The sequence below is a fragment of the Oryctolagus cuniculus genome, chromosome 1 (genome assembly GCF_051225735.1).
Source record: "Oryctolagus cuniculus isolate XC-2025 breed Fujian yellow rabbit chromosome 1, ASM5122573v1, whole genome shotgun sequence".
In the NCBI taxonomy this organism is placed as follows: Eukaryota; Metazoa; Chordata; class Mammalia; order Lagomorpha; family Leporidae; genus Oryctolagus; species Oryctolagus cuniculus.
Window position 1 is genome coordinate 54013167 of NC_142867.1, and position 18708 is coordinate 54031874.

Below are 18708 nucleotides of genomic sequence, written 5' to 3' on the forward strand. Positions count from 1 at the left end.
GAGAGCCCTCGTCTGCATCCAGTAACTGTGGGGGGTGGGCCTCCACAAGGGGCCACTGAGGACAGTTCTTGAGAATTTCAAGTCTCAGAAAGTGGTCCCTTAGAATAAAGCTCCTCCACCACCTGGGAAAGCGCAGCTGGTCCAGGAGAGGCAGGGCCCACCTCAAGACCACCAAGACAGCCAATGATCCCAGAGCCCACTCCTTTGAAAGGGGTCTTGGCTGCTGTGTGGCAGGTGTTCTCTGCGGGGGAGCCAGACCCTCTCGCAAGCTTTTGTAAGGAGGCAGCAGCACCCCTAGTGGAAATTCAGGGGGGCAAAGAGCGCCCCAGGCACAGGCCCAGCAGCTAGAGTCAAAGCGAAGCTGGCAGCCTGACCTTCTTCAGCCTCAGGCTGACCCGGGGTAGAGGGCAGGAGGGGAGGCCCAGGGGACTCGGGTGTGGCCAGAATGCCTGTCCACCTCTGGTTCAGTTTCCCTGGGTTTGAATGGTTCTTTGCAACACGGACAACACTAACACACAGCCTGCAACTCAGCAGCTCCCTCAAGTGTGCCTCTCATGTCGCGGTTGCAAAGCACAACCACATAGGGGAATGGATTTCCTTAACGCAGAACAGGTGCCAGCACACTGGCCCGCTGCCTGCTTTGGAAATAAAGTTTTATTGGAACACAGTCAGACTCATCTGTCTATGGCTACATTCGCACTTCAATGGCAGAATCGTGTAGTTGCCACAGAGACAGCACTGCCTCCCACACGTAGAAAAAGTTGCTCATCTGGCTTCTTCTAGAAAAGTCTGCTGACTCCAGGATTAGAAGCTCGGGTGTCGCTTTAACCAGGCCTGGCTGGCACAGTGGCAATCCATCTCTAGCCTGAACAATTCTGCTACCTTCCCGGCAGCCGCAGGCCCGGCGAGCGCTGGCTATGTGACTCACCTGCTTCAGGAGCGAGGGGTTCCGAGTGCTCTCCTCAAACTTGGCCAGCAGCTGATTTGCCATGGACTTGACTTTGTTCTGACTGCCGCCTTCCTTACTGCTGCCACACTCCTGACTGGAGCCCAGGCTCCGGCTGGAAAAGGCTGGTGGCTGTAGAAGTCACAACAGCACAAGGCAGGTTGGCTCCTGGACCCACATAGCAGGGAGGGGGCCCGGGGACTCAGGACACAGGACTGGGTTCCTGAAGTGGGGCTCCCTCTGTGGGCTGAGGACGTGAGGCCGGCGCAGCGGGGATACCCGGTAGAGACCATGCTCACGGCAGGGGTCACGCCTTCCAGAGCCTGAGCCTGGCTGGGCTTAGGAGGCAGCCAGTTAGGGCCTGAGTCCTGACTTTCACTCCCCAGCTGTGTGATATTTGCTCAGCATCCCTGGAATTCCCTCATCGGTCAATGGAAGGAAACCCACTTCACGTGCAGGAATCAAACATGGCAAGCAAAATGGGTTTCAGAACACACCCTGAGCCTGAGAAGGGTTGGGGCGCAGGGGAGCAGCCTGGCCAGGCACAGGCTCTGGGCTCCTCTCTCTTCCCCCCAACTTCGCCCAGTCCTGTTGGGTTTTGCTACCTTCTAATTTAGGAACAATTTCAGATTTACACAAATGTTGTAGAAATAGCACAGACTGTTTCTGCACACCCTGCACACATTTAATTGTCTTGACCGCTAATATCTGGAATAATCACTCTACTGTTGTTATCAGAACTAAATCCACAGTGGCACAATGCTACTCGAGTTAGACTTTATCCAACTGCCCCGGCTTTCCCCCTGAGATCCTTTTCCTTCTCTAGGGTCAATCCAGGAACCCACGCGGCATCTAGCCACTCTCCTTCCTGGGTTTCCTCCATTCTCTCCATTCCTTGTCTTTCCTGGCCATGCCACCTTGCAAGGGCACTGGCAGCTGTTTGGTAGGAAGTCCCCCAGTCTGGGCTGTTCTGCTGTTTGCTCACGATGAGCCCTGGGTTGTGGGAGGATACCACAGAGGGAACTGCTCTTCTCATCACATCCCAAAGGGATCTGTGATGCCAACATGGCTTATAATGGTGAAGTAGATCTTGACGGCTTGGGTGTGCTGTTTTAGAACACGAGGCTCCCTGTAAGACTTTTCCAGCTCATCTGCTAACAATAGCAACAGAAAATCACCAGGGGCCTGCAGGAGTGTCTGTTGCCCCCTCCCCCCCAGCCCCGCAGGCCTCAGAAGTGTATAATGGCACTGCCTTGTCTGGGGGCAGGAGGCTCCCCCAGGGAGACAGAGCAGGGGTTCTCACCATAACAAAGAACTGGGCTGGAAGAGGCAAGCTGCGTTCACTGTGTGTATTCAGGGAGCCTTGTGTGCACAGCCACTCTGAAGTGCTGGGCAAACACAGACCAGAGAGGCCCTCTGTAATTCACCATGGGAAATGCACTGAGCACAAACACCTTACATGGCCAAGGCCAGCCAGGACAGAGAGCCACCCGGACCGGCGGCGCCTTCCACACCTCGCTGTGCACATGAAGCACCTAGGAACTGATGTGCAAAGACAGCTTTGCTGGCGGGAGGACTGGGTGGGCACCGAGAGTCTGCGTTCTAAACACGCTGCCAGGTGACACCGAAGCTGCCAGATCTTTGAGTAGCCGGACTTTAGAAAGATTGATTGCTTTGTTAGAGCTGACTTTCAGCAAAACAGCTGCCCAGGAAACAGCCCAGCGCCTCCTGAGAAGGAGCAGATGCAGAGTAGATTTCTCCCCACTGCTGGTCGTGGGCTGCCAGCCAAGGAAACAGCACCTGGCCCTCCTCGAAGGAGCAGGAGCAGGAAAGGCAGGAAGAGACTTCCAGCTGAGACACAGTACACCCAGGGAAGCTTCTGGGGAGGAGGTACCGCCACCTGTGACTGGCAGCTGCCACTCAGCCCCTGCCCCGCCTCTCAATGAACTCCCTGTTGGCTAAAGAGGCTGCAAGCAACACTTGGTGCTGGGGTCACCCAAAGACACTCTAGAAAAGGGCTACACAAGGGTGGTATCCCCTCACGTCACCAACAACATGCAAACACTTAAAAATGCATGGAAAGTGAGCATTATGAAAAAACTTCCTCGCCCCCAAATCAATTTATGTTTTGATTCAATTTCCACGAACTTTCTGAATTAGCTTTTTTTTTTTTTTTTTTGGATGAAGTGCGTATCTCAGGTCTCTTGAAAGATCTGCCTCGTGGAGCAGGAACCAGCTCGCTTCTGCTAAGCAATTTTTCAGAAGCAGGTGTTCCATTAGTGCCCTCCTTTGACTCTGCAATTTTTCTCTTTCACCAGACGGTGGCGCTCGTGGGCACTGGGATGTTTGTCTTAGACTGAAAGTGCAGAAAACATGGGAAGACTCCAAACATTGCCTGGGAGGACAGTGGGACTGCTGGGGCCCCTGGACTACCTTCTCTTAACAGTGATTGTACGCGGAGTAGCCCATGGGTGCCAGGCTGTGTAAGTCATCTTACTGATCTTTAGAAACCCTGCAGTTTGTTTTGAATGTATTATTGCCTTATATGGGTAGGGTCCACACCCTGGGAGTTACCTTTCTCAAGGTTGCATAGCTGCCAAGTACTGAGGCAAGGCGAGGACACGACCCCTGACTGATTTGGAACCCAGTGGTTCTGGGAGAGGACAGAAAGAAGGGTCGGGGCTGCAGCTGCGGTCAGGCGGGTCTCTGGCCACCAGCTGTCAGGAGAAGGCCTTTGTTTATAGGGACCCCAGGCACACAAACCTCGTCCACGTTGTTGATGCCTTTCCGCCTGCGTTTGTTCATGTCGTTCTCTTCGGGTTGGCCATCCACCTGCAACGACCAAGAAAACATGGTGAGCCCAGGGACACTGTGGGCTAGCCTTGAACTGGCACTGGGGCTGGATCCCTGCCAGCAGGCAGACATGGCCATCAGTGACCTGCACTGTGACAAGCATTGGAGAGTGCCTGACCTTGCACAGGTGCCAAGGGTTCGGTAGGAGCAGTTGCGAGCTACATCCCAAAAGCTCATGATGAAATATCCCAAGCAAAGTGAATCCCTGTGACATGGGCAGGCAGGGGTTGTCACTGCTGCAACGCGACCTAAGGCTCCGAGCAGATTAACGATTCATCCAAGGTCACAGGAAGGCCTGCCGATGCCCTCAGTGCACTGCCTTTTGGAGGCCACCTGCGGTCTTTCTGTACCTTGAGAGCCTCTCTCCTACACGGAGGTGACACTGGCTCACTTTAGAGGCATTCTCAGGACTCAAGTGAGCTGTCCAGGGATTTGGTGATGAATTAAATCGGCAACTGAGGCACCATCCCAGCTGTGATATTTTATTAATCTCAAATAAGCATGAGAGCTGGCCTGATGCCTACAATAACCACGCAGCCCAGTTTGCCCAAGCCAAACAGGTTACTGCCTCCCTCCCCCCTGCATAATTATTATTATTATTTTTTTGGACAGGCAGAGTGGACAGTGAGAGAGAGAGACAGAGAGAAAGGTTTTCCTTTTGCCATTGGTTCACCCTCCAATGGCCGCCGCGGCTGGCGCACTGCGGCCGGCGTATCGCGCTGATCCGAAGCCAGGAGCCAGGTGCTTCTCCTGGTCTCCCATGGGGTGCAGGGCCCAAGCACTTGGGCCATCCTCCACTGCACTCCCTGGCCACAGCAGAGAGCTGGCCTGGAAGAGGGGCAACCGGGACAGAATCCGGCACCCCGACCGGGACTGGAACCCGGTGTGCCGGCGCCGCTAGGCGGAGGATTAGCCTGTTGAGCCACGGCGCCGGCCCCCCCTGCATAATTATTAACAGTGTCCCCTTCCACTCTCCAAAGTTTCCCAGCTTGCACAACACATTACAAGGCTATTGTTCTACTGATAACCTCTCCTGGCCCACTGCTGCCTGGACATTTAAACCTGGAAAACCCTGCCTTATCTAAGCCCACTGCATCAGCCCTGCAAGAACCACCAAAGGGCTCCAACCACTGTCATCCCCTAAGGAATGAGTAGGATGGCACAGGCTGAGCTGATGCTAAGAGCTGCGGTAGAGGTTTAGCCTCTCCTTGCACCCTGTTGGGTAAGCTGTCCCAGGCTGGGCTGGGTCTACCTGGGCTCCACCATCCCCTTCTGGGGTTGGACTGTGCTACCAGCAGTCCCCAGCTGTGGGACCCTCTCCCAGAGGCTAGCTCCCTCAGGGCCCTTGAGTCTACACACACACACACACACACACCCCTCCCTTCTGCAGGACGCCTCCCACTCTGGGAGAGCCCCTCCAGAGAAGGCCCCTGTTAAGTGAGAGTCTTTGTACCACTGCAGCTGCAGTAGGAGGGGCTGCAGGCCACCTGCTCACCTCAAACCCAGGCATACGGCCCAATTGGCCCCATAAATCCTAACTTAACCTGGCCACAGGAACAGTCTTTTACCTCCTGATTGTTCTGCAGCAGTAGCTATGGGCGCCCTGGCATTCATTCCCCACGGGCCTGCTGCTTCCCCTACACTTGCACCCGTGTTGTCCCCAGCCTGCCTCTCCCTGGTCTACTAGAACCATCTTCTTCTTCTTCTTCTTTTTTTTTTTTTTTAAGAGAAGATCAACCACAGTTTAGTTGTTGACATTTGTTCAAAAATTTGACCCAGGCAGCACAAAACAACAGATGAAAGAGCCCCGCCTTGCCTTTGGCATTTTCCTCCACTCCTATTCTGTGAATGGAAATGGTTTCAACCCAAACACTTGGGCAAACACCAAGAGAAACAGATGACCTCGTTTGCAACTAGGTTAGGTTGTGGAGGCGCAGACAGTCTGGGCCCCGACTCCACAGCCTGTGAATGCAGCTCTGGCCCTGAGGCCGGAGCCTGGGAAAGTACAAAACGTTCTACCCGACAGGAACACTTGATGCACAACCAGGATTCTTCTGGTGTGTGTGTTTCCATCTCAAGCGGGGACTTGGTCTTTTCTCCAAAGAGCAGCCCATCCCACTCTCCCTTCATCCTCAACAGCTCAGGAAGGGGCTGTGCAGTTGCAGACTGTATGGATACACACGGGCTCAGAACAGGCATTCCTGGGGCACATGTGCCCAGCCAGCAGTCCTAGGAGATCCCAAACCCTGTATGTGTGTGGTGGGGGGGATCAAGAAGTGCAAAGGGGCAACCTCAGCTCCCCTCCTCTCCTGCAGCCCGGGGACAATCAATGCAGTCTAGAGAGAAAGGTGAGCAACACACAGATCCTATTGATTTCTACTTTTCCTGTGGGTTCATCATTCAGGCACTGATTCTTAACCAAGATCTAGGTAAAAACAAAAATGTTAAGAAAATTCAAACCCAGGATTAACCTATTTTTTTCTTATCTGCTTCTCTATATTTATGCAACCCTCTCCCCTTGAACTCTATCTCACTCTATAAGGAGGAAGAAAACAGTTATGCCCAGTTGGAAGGAGCAGCAGTATGAAAAAATAGCTTCCTGGGGCCAGCGCCATGGCTTACTTGGGTAATCCTCCGCCTGTGGCGCCAGCATCCCATATGGGTGTCGGGTTCTAGCCCTGGTTGCTCCTCGTCCAGTCCAGCTCTCTGCTGTAGCCCGGGAGGGCAGTGGAGGATAACCCAAGTGCTTGGGCCCTGCACCCACATGGGAGACCAGGAGGAAGCACCTGGCTCCTGGCTTCGGATCAGCACAGTGCCGGCTGTAGCAGCCATTTGGGGAGTGAACCAACAGAAGGAAGACCTTTCTCTGTGTTTCACTGTCTATAAATGTCAAATAAATTAAAAAAAAAATAGCTTCCTTTCTTTTCCAATTAATTTCCCTACCTCCTTTAGGGAGAACACCTCCTTATCATGATTTCCCAATTATGTCAAGGACTCTATACATCTAAAGGCATGTCTTAAACTAATGGGTTTCCTCATTAAAAAAATAATCAAGACGTATCTTGTATTTATTTGATCAGCACAAGATAGCCATGCTCCCATACTTCCTGAGTTATTGTGATTTTAGCTCAAAGCAAATAAACTTTAGTTAGCTGGTGCAGCCTAATGCTGGAGAAATCTAGCTGTGGATTGGAGTAAGAGAGGTCGGCGCTGTGTGCTCTGACCTGGGTGGCTGAAGCAGCAGCTATGATATTTGGAGAGATGGTCAGCAACAAAAGCAAGCGGGCTCTTTATCCAAGGGACCATGGCTCGAGTTCTGGTGCAACCTCAGGGCAATCACCTAGCTACTCTGACTTCAGTTTCCTAAACTATAAGATGCAACCTTTGACCTGTCTGGCTCCTAAGGTATATGAAGATGAATGAAACATGGGTGTAAGCCATGTCTTGAATTGCAGAGTGCTGTCGATGCGTGAGACACTATTAGCAGGGTCAGTGCTAGTAACGGCATTTCACCCATCCGAATCCTACTTCTGGCGCTCACATCTAACTGCCACCTGTGTGACTTACAAAATTGAATCCTCCAAGTCCAGGATTCCCCAGCTATAACAGGGATGAGACTATGTTCCCAGCCTGCCGCCACAGGCAACATGAAAAGCAAAGGAGATGCATAAGGGCATTTCAAGAAGTTCGTGGGAAAAGGGGGTGAAACGTTTACTTGGATGCAAAATATTTTTTGAAATCTACACCTCATCTTCATGAACATCGGGAAGATCCTTCTTAAATAAAAGTGCTTTGTACATTGGAAGATGCTGGATTGATCCTGGTTGCAGTACAGAGCCAAGTGTTCAAATAATCTCATGCACCTTTTCAGAAAACAAGCCTCTTCATTCCATCAGCATCCCGGAAGGGCTGAAACCACCGTTCACCGAGCCGCTTCCACATGCTGGACCTGGCGCTCAGGCCCGCAGTGTGCACTGCTCGCGCCAGCTCTGCGGCAGTGCTGCAGTATGTGTTACTACCCTCATCATGCAGACGCAAAGGAGCTTTTTGAGAAATGGGAACATCTGTCAAATCCCCAGCAGGTCGGAAGAGCTCTCTCTCTGCCTGGTTTCAACATGCATTCCCGAAGCACAAATCCGCTCGGATTCCCAGGAGGAAGGGAGACGCAGCAGCCCAGAGGGGGCCTGCAGGGCTACTCTAGGGCCTGATTTGCCCAGCAGTGGAAGCCCCCATGCTCCCGAATCTTCAGAGCCTTCTGCTAGTCTCTGAGAGCCTAGAAATCTAGTGTGAGCATAGGCCGCCGGGTGTGGACGGGGGAGTGAGAACTTCTGATCTCGCCACAGGGTCAGCTCCCTGGGTGGGGCCCTTCACCGTCTGGCTCACTGCTCTGTCCTCAGCACCTAGGACTCAGGGTGAATCAGGCACTCTGGAAACAGCTGTTGGCTGAGTGGCTGGATGGAGAAGGCCTGTTCTTACCTGACCCTCCCTGGCTCTGTGGAAAGCGTCCGTGCAGGAAGGTTAGGAAGGGGAGGGGGAGGGGAGGGTCTCTCTCTCTCTCTCTCTCACTCAGAGCAGACACGGACACACTCGAGTATGCACACTTGTGAACGCCACTCTACCAGGGACGACAGCTGGAGGAGGAGCACCAGGCTGGGCAGGATGAATCCTGGGTCCCCTACCTGGCTTCTGGGATGGGTTGACAGGGGAGAACTTCCGTGCTGCCCTCCAAGGAATGGGCTCAGAGAGTGGCAAAAGTCAGGGCCCCTGTGTGTGTACGTAACATAGCGTACGTGATGGCTGCAGTTGTGAATCTAGGCGCCACTGGGAGACCACAGACAGGCAGCGCGCGCACTCGCGTGTGTGTGTGTGTGTGCGCGCAGGAATGACGCAAGCCTCAGATGTGTGTTCAGGTGTCACCTGCAGACATGGTGACAATGGCCATGCAGCCTCAGGAACTGTCCACGTGGTGTGGCGTTCAGATGCCAACCAGGATCACGGGGAGATCTGCAGATGTGCAGACGTAGGGCTTTTTAGAAGGAAAACGTAATCCCCAAGCTCCTGTCCTTTTCCTAAGCAGGGGTCACCCAGTCCTCAGAGCTAATCAGCCCATGGGTTACACTCACAGTGGGAGGGGCGCGTCACCTGCCCCAAAAGCAAGCAAGGCCTTCCAGGGAGAAAAGTATTTCATTTTGCTTCAAGCTGATAAATCTTGTTGGGATTTGGATGTTATCGGGAAGATAAGATTAGGGAGGAGAGAAGAAATTAACATCAACAATGAAAACCAGGAGGGAAAGGGATTCTTGACACTGGCTCAAATGACAGCTAATGGATTCTCTCCAGATTTGGGCGCAGGTTATAACTGAATGCGTACCTGCCGCTCAATTTCCAGGACAGTATGTTCCTCAAGAAGCTGGGGAGAAGGGCAGGGAGGAAGCTGGAATACAGATGCATGAATATGGACAGAAATCCTGGGGGAGGCTATGGGATAGAATTGTGCAAGCTTGGCCTAGCGTGTCCATTCCATTCCATATGCAAAATAGACAAAGAAAGGGAGGGAGGGAGGGAGGGGAGAGAGAGAGATCAAGATCTCCCATTATTGGCTCACTCCCCAAATGCTCCTAACAGCCAGAACTGGGTCAAGCCAAAGTCAGCAGCCTGGAAGTCTATCCCACATGGGTGTCAGGGATCCAAGCACTCGAGCCATCTCCTGCTACCTCCCAGGGTGTGCATTAGCAGGAAGCTGGAATGGACAGCAGAGCTGGGACTCAGACCCAGTCACTCCAATATGGGATGTGGGCAAACCAAGGGGCAGCTTAACCACCAAATGCCTCCCCTTGTATCTTTCATCTTTCTTTAGAGTTGATTTTAGATTCAAAAGAGTTATAGAGAGGGGGAGGGGGGGGAGAGGGAGAGGGAGAGGGAGAGGGAGAGGGAGAGGGAGAGGGAGAGGGGGAGAGAGAGAGAGAGAAATCTTGCATCCTGTGGTTCATTCCCCAAATGGTCAGGATCTTATTCTGGGTCTCCCATGTTAGGGCAGGGGAGCAAGTACTTGAGCCACCTTCTGCTGCTTTCCCAGGTGCATTAGCAGGGAGCTGGAGCAGAAGTGGAGCAGCCAGGACTTGAACTGGAACCACATGGGATGCTGGCGCTGCAGGTCACAGCTTAATCTGCTACACTACAGTGCCAGCCCCCTGCCGTACTCCACCCCCCTATGTCTTTATTCTATAAGGGGGTATGAGTTAGGGCATTGAGGGTTGCATGTCTAATTGTACCCACCTCTCCTTGGTGGGCCTGGGGTGGAGCCTGCATGCCCAGGCACAGATGTGTGTGTGGATTTCAGAGTCTGTCAACACAGGCTCAGACTGGGGCTGCACTCCTTGTTTGAGGGAGCTGTGGAGGCCACAGAGTCCGGCAGGTAGGTTCCCAAACCCAAAACCTATCTAGGTAAAAGGAGATGATGCAGGGGGAATGGGGAGAAGGCAAGTTCCACGTGGTCCTGACCACCTGGCAGTGGGCGATAGACAACATGCAGGATCATCTCAGCGATGACCCTGGCAGTGGGAGCCAGTGACCTTTCTAAGCCCCTAGCCTCACTGAGGGAGCACTTGACGACGAGTCTGAGAGACAGACAACACGTACTGCAAGGACCAGACCTCTCTATTCAAAGGGCCAATGACTGATGTTACAGGGGCTGAAGGAGGGGTCTTATCTATGGGCTTTGACCCCTCTCACGATGCCAAGCAGCCAAAGGATACCCTGCAGGACCTTGGTCAGGTTCAAAGGGGACAGGCAGCTTCCCCCACTCCCCAGCGCTTCCCTGCAAGCCAGAGGCAGTGTGGCCTCGCCAACTCCTGCCTTGCAACCAAGCCAGTGCTGGCCAGTCTGCTCCAGTGGGGTCACTCTGTCAACAGAGGTGTGGTGAGCAGAAGCTTTGAGCTTCCCTCTCCAGTTGCATGTGTGGGCCGAGGGCAGTCAGCATCTGGCCCGCGGAGCTTCTAGAATGACTGTGCTGGCTGGCCGGGGACACGGCCGCCTGAGGCACAGCTTCCTGGGCTTCAGAGGCAGATGGCAAAGCCGGGGTGGAGCACGCCAGTGATGGGGCTCCAGGAGACAGCACGGTGGGCCGGGCAGCCCCTCCCTCACAGCTGCTAGGCCAGGGAGAGAGAACAGCTGGGGTCACTCATTGTCTCGGCAGCAGCTGTGCTGAGAAGCCAGCCCGGGTCTGGCTGGCCATCGCCTTCCTCCAGCCGCGGGCAGGCAGAGGTGTCAAGTAGCTGCACCGGAGACAGAGAAGCAGTTGCGGCTGTGTTCCTGGGAGCAGGGAGGGCAGGCCTCCGTGGGAAAAGTGGCCGCTGCCTCATGCAGCAGAGACAGGAGGCCAGACGGGCCCCAGCCCACGCCAGGTGGACAGGCTGGCAGGACAAGGCAGCGCTGGCCAGGGGTGATGAGACTGCTGTGACCGAGGAAGACCCAGAGCCACCCAGAGGCCTGCAGCCTACTGCTGGTCTGCAGACGGATCATCGGCCCGGGGGGGTCCTCAAGGGTGCCCTGTTCCAGCCCCTGTCCCCAGGGTCCCTCCCCTGTCTTCTGCTCCCACTGACCACCCCAGAAGCTCCCACTCCACTCACGGTCCTAAAACCCCCTTCCTGTCACTACTCCTTGAAATGCGCACCCCGCCCCCTCCAGCTCTACTCTTGTCCCCAGGCCAATGCTCACTCTCCTCCTCAGGTCGTCCCATTCCTCTCTGCCTTTCTGGCTGCTCCCTCCCCATCTTGCTTGTGGGGCTGCTCTGCCTTGGCCAGCCCCTTCCATTCACTCATTCCCGTAGGCTGTGACCTTGGTTCGAGCCCTCTCTCTGGCTTACCAGTATCTTATCTTGGCCATGAGACTCTAGGATGAAGCCTCACGTCATGTCTGCATGCCCTGTCACCAGAGACACACTAAGCGCCTCGTAATGAATGAGCTGTAATGAGTGGCGGGGTGGCCCAGTGTAGGGTCGAGTCCATGAAGCACCACTAAGCCATCGTGACCTTGGGCACCCAGCCCCCTGAGCCTCTATTTGTATTTGTAAAATGAGCACATGGGGGCTGGCATCATGGCGCAGCGAGTTAAGCCTCCACTGGGAGCCCGGCATTCCATATGGGTGACACTTGGAGTCCTGGCTGCTACACTTCTGAATCAGCTCCCTGCTAATGCAGCTGGGAAAGCAGCACCGATGGTATGAGATCCTCCCTGCCACCCCCGTGGGAGACCTGGATGGAGTTCCAGGCTCCTGGCTTCAGCCTAGCCTAGCCAAATGTGGCTATCTGGGAGTAAACCAGCAGAGGGAAGATCTCTCTCCGTCTCTCCCTCTCTCTGTGTGACTCTGCCTTTCAAACAAAGAAATCTTTAAAAAAAAAATGAAGAAAGCTTGTCTCATACTGCCTGTTAGGCACCTGTCATTCAAGTAAAATTCTAATTGTTGATTAGGCTTTTAATTCCCAAAGTGTGAACCAAAGTGCTTGTGACACGGTAGTGAATTCTCAGAGGACTTGCAGGATGTTTTACTTTTTCCAGGAACATAGGGTGAGGTCTGTCAGGTCCCTTGCAAAATCCTCCTGCTAAGTGGACTTAGGCACTTAACAAACAGAACCGCTAGGCATTCCTGTTGATCTGGGGAACCTGTTTATTAGACTCGGAGCTCCCCAAAGGCAAGGTCCGCATGTGACTCACTTCTGCATGTGCTCCCCGCGCCCCCATCAAGAGCAAACAAAAAACTACAGCTGCGAGGTCGGCACACAGATATTTGTGCTGGCCCTAAGCCTTTGTCGAACAAGTGAATGAACACAGATTCACGAGGCAGACGTGTAAATGGGACTTCAGCACCACACACCTTGGCCACTATGCTCCCGCTCCATATGGCTTCTTAGAGGGAGGAGTCACCCCCTCCCCAACCCTTAGAGGCAGCGCCAGCGGCTTCACGCGGATAACCACCCCCTAGCGCATGCGCACACACTCAGCGCCTTCCTGCACCCTTCCCATACCAGTGGCTCGGGGTCAGAGAGAGCGTCCAGAAATCCCCTGCTACCAAACCCGCCTCTACACGCATCTTCCGCCAGCGCCCCACCTGGAGTCGTCACCGCTGCACACAGACTGAGCGTCGGAGTCTCCTGCCCTTTGACCTTATCCACGTGGGCAAAACAAGAAGCAAAACAGAACCAGGCAGAGACTTACCCGCGGCGTCCGCTTCCTTGGAAGCGTGAGGTTGAGATAGTTATTAGGAATGGAGGACTTGGCCAAGCTGAAGTCGGCATTCTCTCCGTAGTTTTTGCGCCAAGAATCTGTCGGGGAAAGAGAAGTGAAACTGAGGTCTGGATTCCCCAGGCCCTGGAGGGGTCGTCTAGCCAGGGAGCATCGTCGTAACAAAGTCCCTCTGAAATAATTAATTCCTTCCCTAGACTGGAAGAGGCACGTGGCCTGTGTTGGCCACTTGATGCAGTCCTGACTCTGACCTCCCTGTAATGGAGCAGGGGAGCCCCACACGGACCCTCCACCCACAACCACAGCCAGTCACACACTGTGCCACCCCTCTTTGCCCTCCGAGTCAAAGGGAAGGCTCAGGTCTGTCCCAGAACACTCAAGGCTGGAGCAGCCAGAAGCAGGCACGGGAACAGAGAGGGCTCCCAGGGTGGAGAGCGACTGCTTTTGCTTACCCACGGGCCTCAGTGGGGCGCCCCGGAAGAGCTCGTAGAACTTGGAGAGGTACATGACCATGCTGAGCTTGTCGGGCACTTGGGCCGAGGCCATCTCCTTGCCCGTGGTCACCGGAGGGAACCCAAACTCGCGCTCGGCCACATCAAATGCCAGCTGGTTGTTCTCCACTGCGTCGTCTTCGTTCAAGGAGTCGAAGTTGCTGCAGCATCAGAACACAGTGAGGGTTCAGGGGGAGGTGGGTGAGCTCAAGGAGAGCCCATGAGGTGCCCTGCCCTGGTCCTGGAAGACCTAAACCCCACCTTCACTCAGGGAGGGCCCAGATCCACGTGGGCTGTGACACTGACACTGAAATTGTCAGGATATCATGTAAGCCTCTCTGGAAGATATATGAGCTACTCTGCTTTTCAGTCGTTCCCTTCCGTGGCTTTCTCTTTGACTTACAAAGGAATATGGGATTCTTCTAAGAGAATCGAGTTACTGCCCCACAGAGCAGAAAGGGGGAGTCCCCTCTCCTTCCCACAGCACCCTCACTTCCTACAAGGACCGGCTGGTGGCCCTCGGCAGGTGTCCTATCAGCCCTGTTGGGTGGATTTGCACGTGGACATGAGGCTGTCTCATCTGATCTTCCCAGGACCCTGCCACCATTCTCAGTTTACAGATGAAGCATCTGACACTCACACAGGCTACATGGATGCCCACTGGCACACAATTAATGGGTCTGGGTCTCAATGTATTTATTTGTTTGAAAGGTGGAGTTATGGGGAGGAGAGAGAGAGATTTCCTATCCACTGGCTCACTCCCCAAAAGGCTGCAATAGCCGGGGCTGGGCCAGGCTGAAGCCAGGAGCTAGGATCTTCATCCAGGTCTCCCACATGGGGGCCAGGGGCCCAAGTACTTGGGTCATCATCCACTGCTTTCCCAGGTGCATCAGCAGGGAGCTGGATCAGCAGAGGAGGAGCTTGGACTAGAATGGGTGCTCCTATGGGATGCCAGTTACAGACAGGGGCTTAACCTGCTGCATGCACCAAAAAGCTGACCCCGCAAGCCTGATTCTTTTGATTGGAACCCTTCTCATTGGTGCCCAGAATTAGGTCTTGCCCGACTTCCTCTTTTGAGAGTAGAACAGCAAGGTATGAATGCTCAAATTTCCACAGCGCGGCAGCAGGAGCGGGGGTTGCAGATCACTCAGCTTGAGCCCATTTGTAAACTCCCACATAAAGAACACAGATCAAACCCGCTGTGGACAGGGCAGCCAATGGAGAGGGAAAGGGACACAACTGGGAACAACCCAGACTGAAACCACACAAAGGAAGCACTGAACCAAGCCGTGAAGGCTCAGCACCTGGCAGAACAGCCCTGGTCCAGTCCGGCCCCAGACTCACATCAGCTCCGGCCGGAAGCGGTGGATGATGGCACACAGCGCCAGGCCGCTGCGCCAGGATGTGGTCAGGTCGGTGACATTGACGTGCTGGTAGCCCTCGGTCTGTTGCTGGCACCAGGTTAAGAGCTTGCTGGGGCGGATGTCTGACTCTGCAGGAAGGAAGGGAAGCCTTGTGGGATGCCCAGGGAGCCTGCTCTAGGCAGCCCCACCCATTGCTACCAGGGCTAGGAACCAGGAGGAGCCACACCCAGGCAAGGGGCCAGGGCAGAGGACACGAGGTGTGGGTGCAGCCTCTGTCAAGACGCAGGACGCCGGGACAGGAAGCAGGCTCTCCTCCTGCAGAATCCCTAAGACCCACCGTGGGCAGGCTCCAGGTTCGAGGCTAGGGACACAGCCCTTGCCCACAGCATGCTCAACTAGAGGGGAAGAGAGGCGGAAGCAGGTGATGGGGACATGGGGCTGCAGTGGAAGGAGAAACAGGGTGCATGGAGAAGATGTGACCCGAGTTTGCAAAGAAAGCATCGCAGGCAGGTGCCTTTCAGCAGGCTCTGAAGAATGTCTAGGAATTCATCCAACAGAAGACGGCCTTCCGGGAAGGCACAAAGGACTGTGCAGTGGCAAAGACTCTGGAAAAGCTGCCCTGTCTGTAACAGGAGAAGGGTTCGTTACAGTACATGGAGAGTGACAGCAGCAGGGCACGTGGTGTGTACGGGGAGGGGAGGAGGCACGGTCTGGACAGGCAAAGGGAGCCAGAGGGATCTGCAGGCAGGGGAGTGGCTGGGAGGAGCTGGGTGCTGGGAGGAGCTGCTCCCTGAACTGCTGCTTCCCCCGCCACTGTGGGCAGCAGCCCTGTGTCTGGGGCTGTGCTGGGCCCCAAGAGTCAAGGAGAGGAGAGCACTTGGAGCTCCTCTTGTAGTCAGGGAGACAAGGCCCCTGCACTGGAAGCCACAGCAATAAAATCCAGTTCCGATGCCAGCACCACAGGTCTCAATAGCTTAGCACTATTGTGCTAAGCATCCCACGTCCAAGTCCCTTTACTCCTGGCAATATTCCTATGGACTTAGGAGATGTGGAAACGGAAGTTCCAAGAGGAGGTCACACAGGTAACCAGGGCAGAGCCAGGCTGCCTGCAGAGCAGGTTACCATGGCCACCGAGCGAGCTGGCCAGGGTCCCAGGAGGGTCACTTACCCCGCCTGGAGAGGCCCACAGTTCTCCGCACTGAGCCCAGTCTCTCAAGAGGGTAGCGGTCCAGCTCCTTAGTGATGAACAAATGCTTCACCTGTGGACAAGGAAGACCACACCATCTGCCCACTGTCCCGAACCCTAGTCTCAGGGCCTCTGCATTTTCCTCATTGCTAGCCAGCATGACCTTTGGCAAGGAAACCTGCGTGACCCGACTCCTGCAGGCATAGGTCTTGATGATCTGCCTCAGTGTGCAGTAACACACACTGTTCTTTCGATTGAAGGCTATGTGTATGTAGAAATGGACTCCAGGACCAAAGATGGTACAGAGAGAGGATACTGGGCCAAGTGGATTGAGAAAAGTAGGATTGGCAATGCATACGCATAGTAGCAAATTAACATGCAAATATATGCACTCAGGAATATGCACATGAGACTGCGTATACATACTTATATATGTCTATCTGTCTGTCTGTCTGTCTGTCTATCTTTCTATCTATCTATCTATCTATCTATCTATCATCTCTAAGTGTTCTGGCCCCCTCCTGTGGCCTAGAAAGAATGCTCACTCTATGTGTTCCTGGGTCCTCCCAGGAGAAGCCCTGGTCCCTCCCTTAGGCCAACAGGTGTTGGTACCCTGGGAACGTGCCAGTGTTTCGTGTGAGCCTCTCCTCCCCTTGGCTTAGTGCAGAGAGACCCCAGTGGGGCCATGGGGACGGCCTTACCTGATGGGGCCTGACACAATTCGAGTTGAGGTTTGGGTAGCGCGTCCCTGGGTCCAAGGTGTACTGCTCGAAGTTCTTGTTGATGTTCTCTGGGGTGGTTTGAGGTAGCAGCCGGTACAGACTTTCTCTGCAGAGAGGCAGAGCCCAGAGCTCAGAGCTCAGGATCTGCTCCAGTCACTTCCCAACCTGCCCCCTTCCTCCCCCAGGCCCCGCTTCAAGGGTTTCTTGGGTGTGTGTGCACAGCCCTGCCTGAAATGCCTGGCATTTGTGGTTCCTGAGCTCTGCATAGTGGAGGGAAGGTCACAGAGGCCCAGAGAAAGGGGTGGCCAGGCGGCAGGGACGCCAGCCCATTCCCTGGGCAGAAGGTAGGGACGTAGAACTGGCAGCACGATGGCCTGTGGTCTGGCTATAACCACCACTCAGCCACGCTGCCTCCCGTGGCCTGGCTCCCATGACCACCAGGGGCCCTGCTCCACCGGCCAGCCTTGGCTTCTGGTAGTCCAGCAGCTGACACAGCCACATGGCCGACAACAGAGGCCTGGGAAGAAGCCCAGGATCTCAGCAGTCCAGCCAAGGCGGGACACCCCACAATGCCCTCTAAAGATGCCTGGCTGGCTCTTGGGTAAAGGAGCAGGGCTAGGAGGCCCCGACGTCAGGGCCACCCCAGGGGAAGGCTTCCCTTTAGTTCCAGGACCCTGGGTGGCAGAAGAAGTAAGTCCCTGAAGGAGGTCAGGATAGAGGAAGTGTCCTTGGGGCCCTTGATGGTCAACTCAGGGACAGCAGATGAGACAGGGACAGTCTGACGGGGTGGCTGGCCTTGCCCCTCTCCTGCTCTGCCCCTGCTGGGAGCACTGCCATCAACACTCACCTCTCAGCCAGCAGCTCCAGGGCTGGGGTACCCTGGTCCCAGCCCTTCACCATCCACGCTGTGTCAAAGGCCGCCAGGAAGCCGCGAGCACAACCGGTGCCCATCGGCCAGAATGGCTGCAAGGAAAAACACGCAAAATCCCTGTTGACACTAACGACTCCTAGCGCCTTATCCCGTCCTACCCAGCTCTCTCTGATTTCTAGCCTCTTGCAAGGCAGAGGGGTTTAAGGAGGCGACAGGGCAGGGTTCTTGCTGCCTGCAAGGACGGGCCACAGTCACAAATGGTTGAAGCATGAAGCCAGATGCAAAGGGCTGTGACACAGGCACAGCAAGACTGTTCGAGGACTCAGAGGAGGCCAAGCCCAGTCCCATTTTGTGAGAGTAAGATGGGAACCAGGGAACACGTCGATGAAGAGCTGCATTTACATCAATTGTATTTCATATTTTTTACTTACTTAATTAAATAATGTGAGGGGCAGAGAGGGAGGAAGGGGGAGAGAGGAGGAGAGAGGGAGAGGGAGAAAAGGAAGAGAGAGAGAGAGTCTCCCATCTACTGGTTTACATTTCAAATGCCTACAACAGCTGGGGCTTGGCTGAGGCCAGGACCTGGGAACTCAATCCAGGTCTCCCAAGTGGGTGGCAGGGACTCAACTACTTGACCCATTACCTACTGCCTCCCAGGGTCTGCATTAGCAGGAAGCTGGAGTCAGTAGCTGAAGCCAGAAGTTGAAGTTGGGTATTCCGATATGGGATGTAGGCGTCCGAACTGTGTCTTAACTGCTGAGCTAACCGCCTGCCCTGATGCTGACTTTAAACAATGGATGGGATTCTGCTGTGATGCATTGAGGAATAACCTGGGTAAAGGCTTGGTGGCTGCACCCTGCCAGAGTCTGATGGAAGAACAGCTCAGCGGGTGTGGACAGTGCAGAGCACAGGAAGAGCGCAGGCAGAGGGAGCGCCAGGAGGGAGCCCGGGACAGAAGCAGGCGGTGCTGACTGCTCGCCCATGGATCCACCCAGGAGGCCGTGCACCATGGTGAGCAGGGACCCACTCTACCAA

At 54.7% G+C, this 18708-nt stretch overlaps 1 protein-coding gene across 12 annotated transcripts in view; it reads right to left on the bottom strand.

The window, feature by feature from the left end:
* The window catches only part of MICAL2 (microtubule associated monooxygenase, calponin and LIM domain containing 2), a 227475-nt gene that overhangs the window by 105462 nt on the left and 103305 nt on the right, over positions 1–18708 (bottom strand). For all 12 annotated transcript variants that reach the window (XR_016231071.1, XR_016231054.1, XM_051824773.3 and 9 more), the window contains exons 10-17: positions 17650–17765; positions 16782–16908; positions 16063–16153; positions 14875–15022; positions 13492–13691; positions 13013–13119; positions 3710–3778; positions 929–1078 (exon numbers count right to left, since the gene is read on the bottom strand). Coding sequence is in view for 10 of the 12 variants with exons in the window: in XM_051824773.3 (XP_051680733.3) it covers positions 929–1078; positions 3710–3778; positions 13013–13119; positions 13492–13691; positions 14875–15022; positions 16063–16153; positions 16782–16908; positions 17650–17765 (1008 nt within the window). In the remaining 2 variants the exon portion in view is untranslated. The remainder of the gene's footprint in view (positions 1–928; positions 1079–3709; positions 3779–13012; positions 13120–13491; positions 13692–14874; positions 15023–16062; positions 16154–16781; positions 16909–17649; positions 17766–18708) is intronic.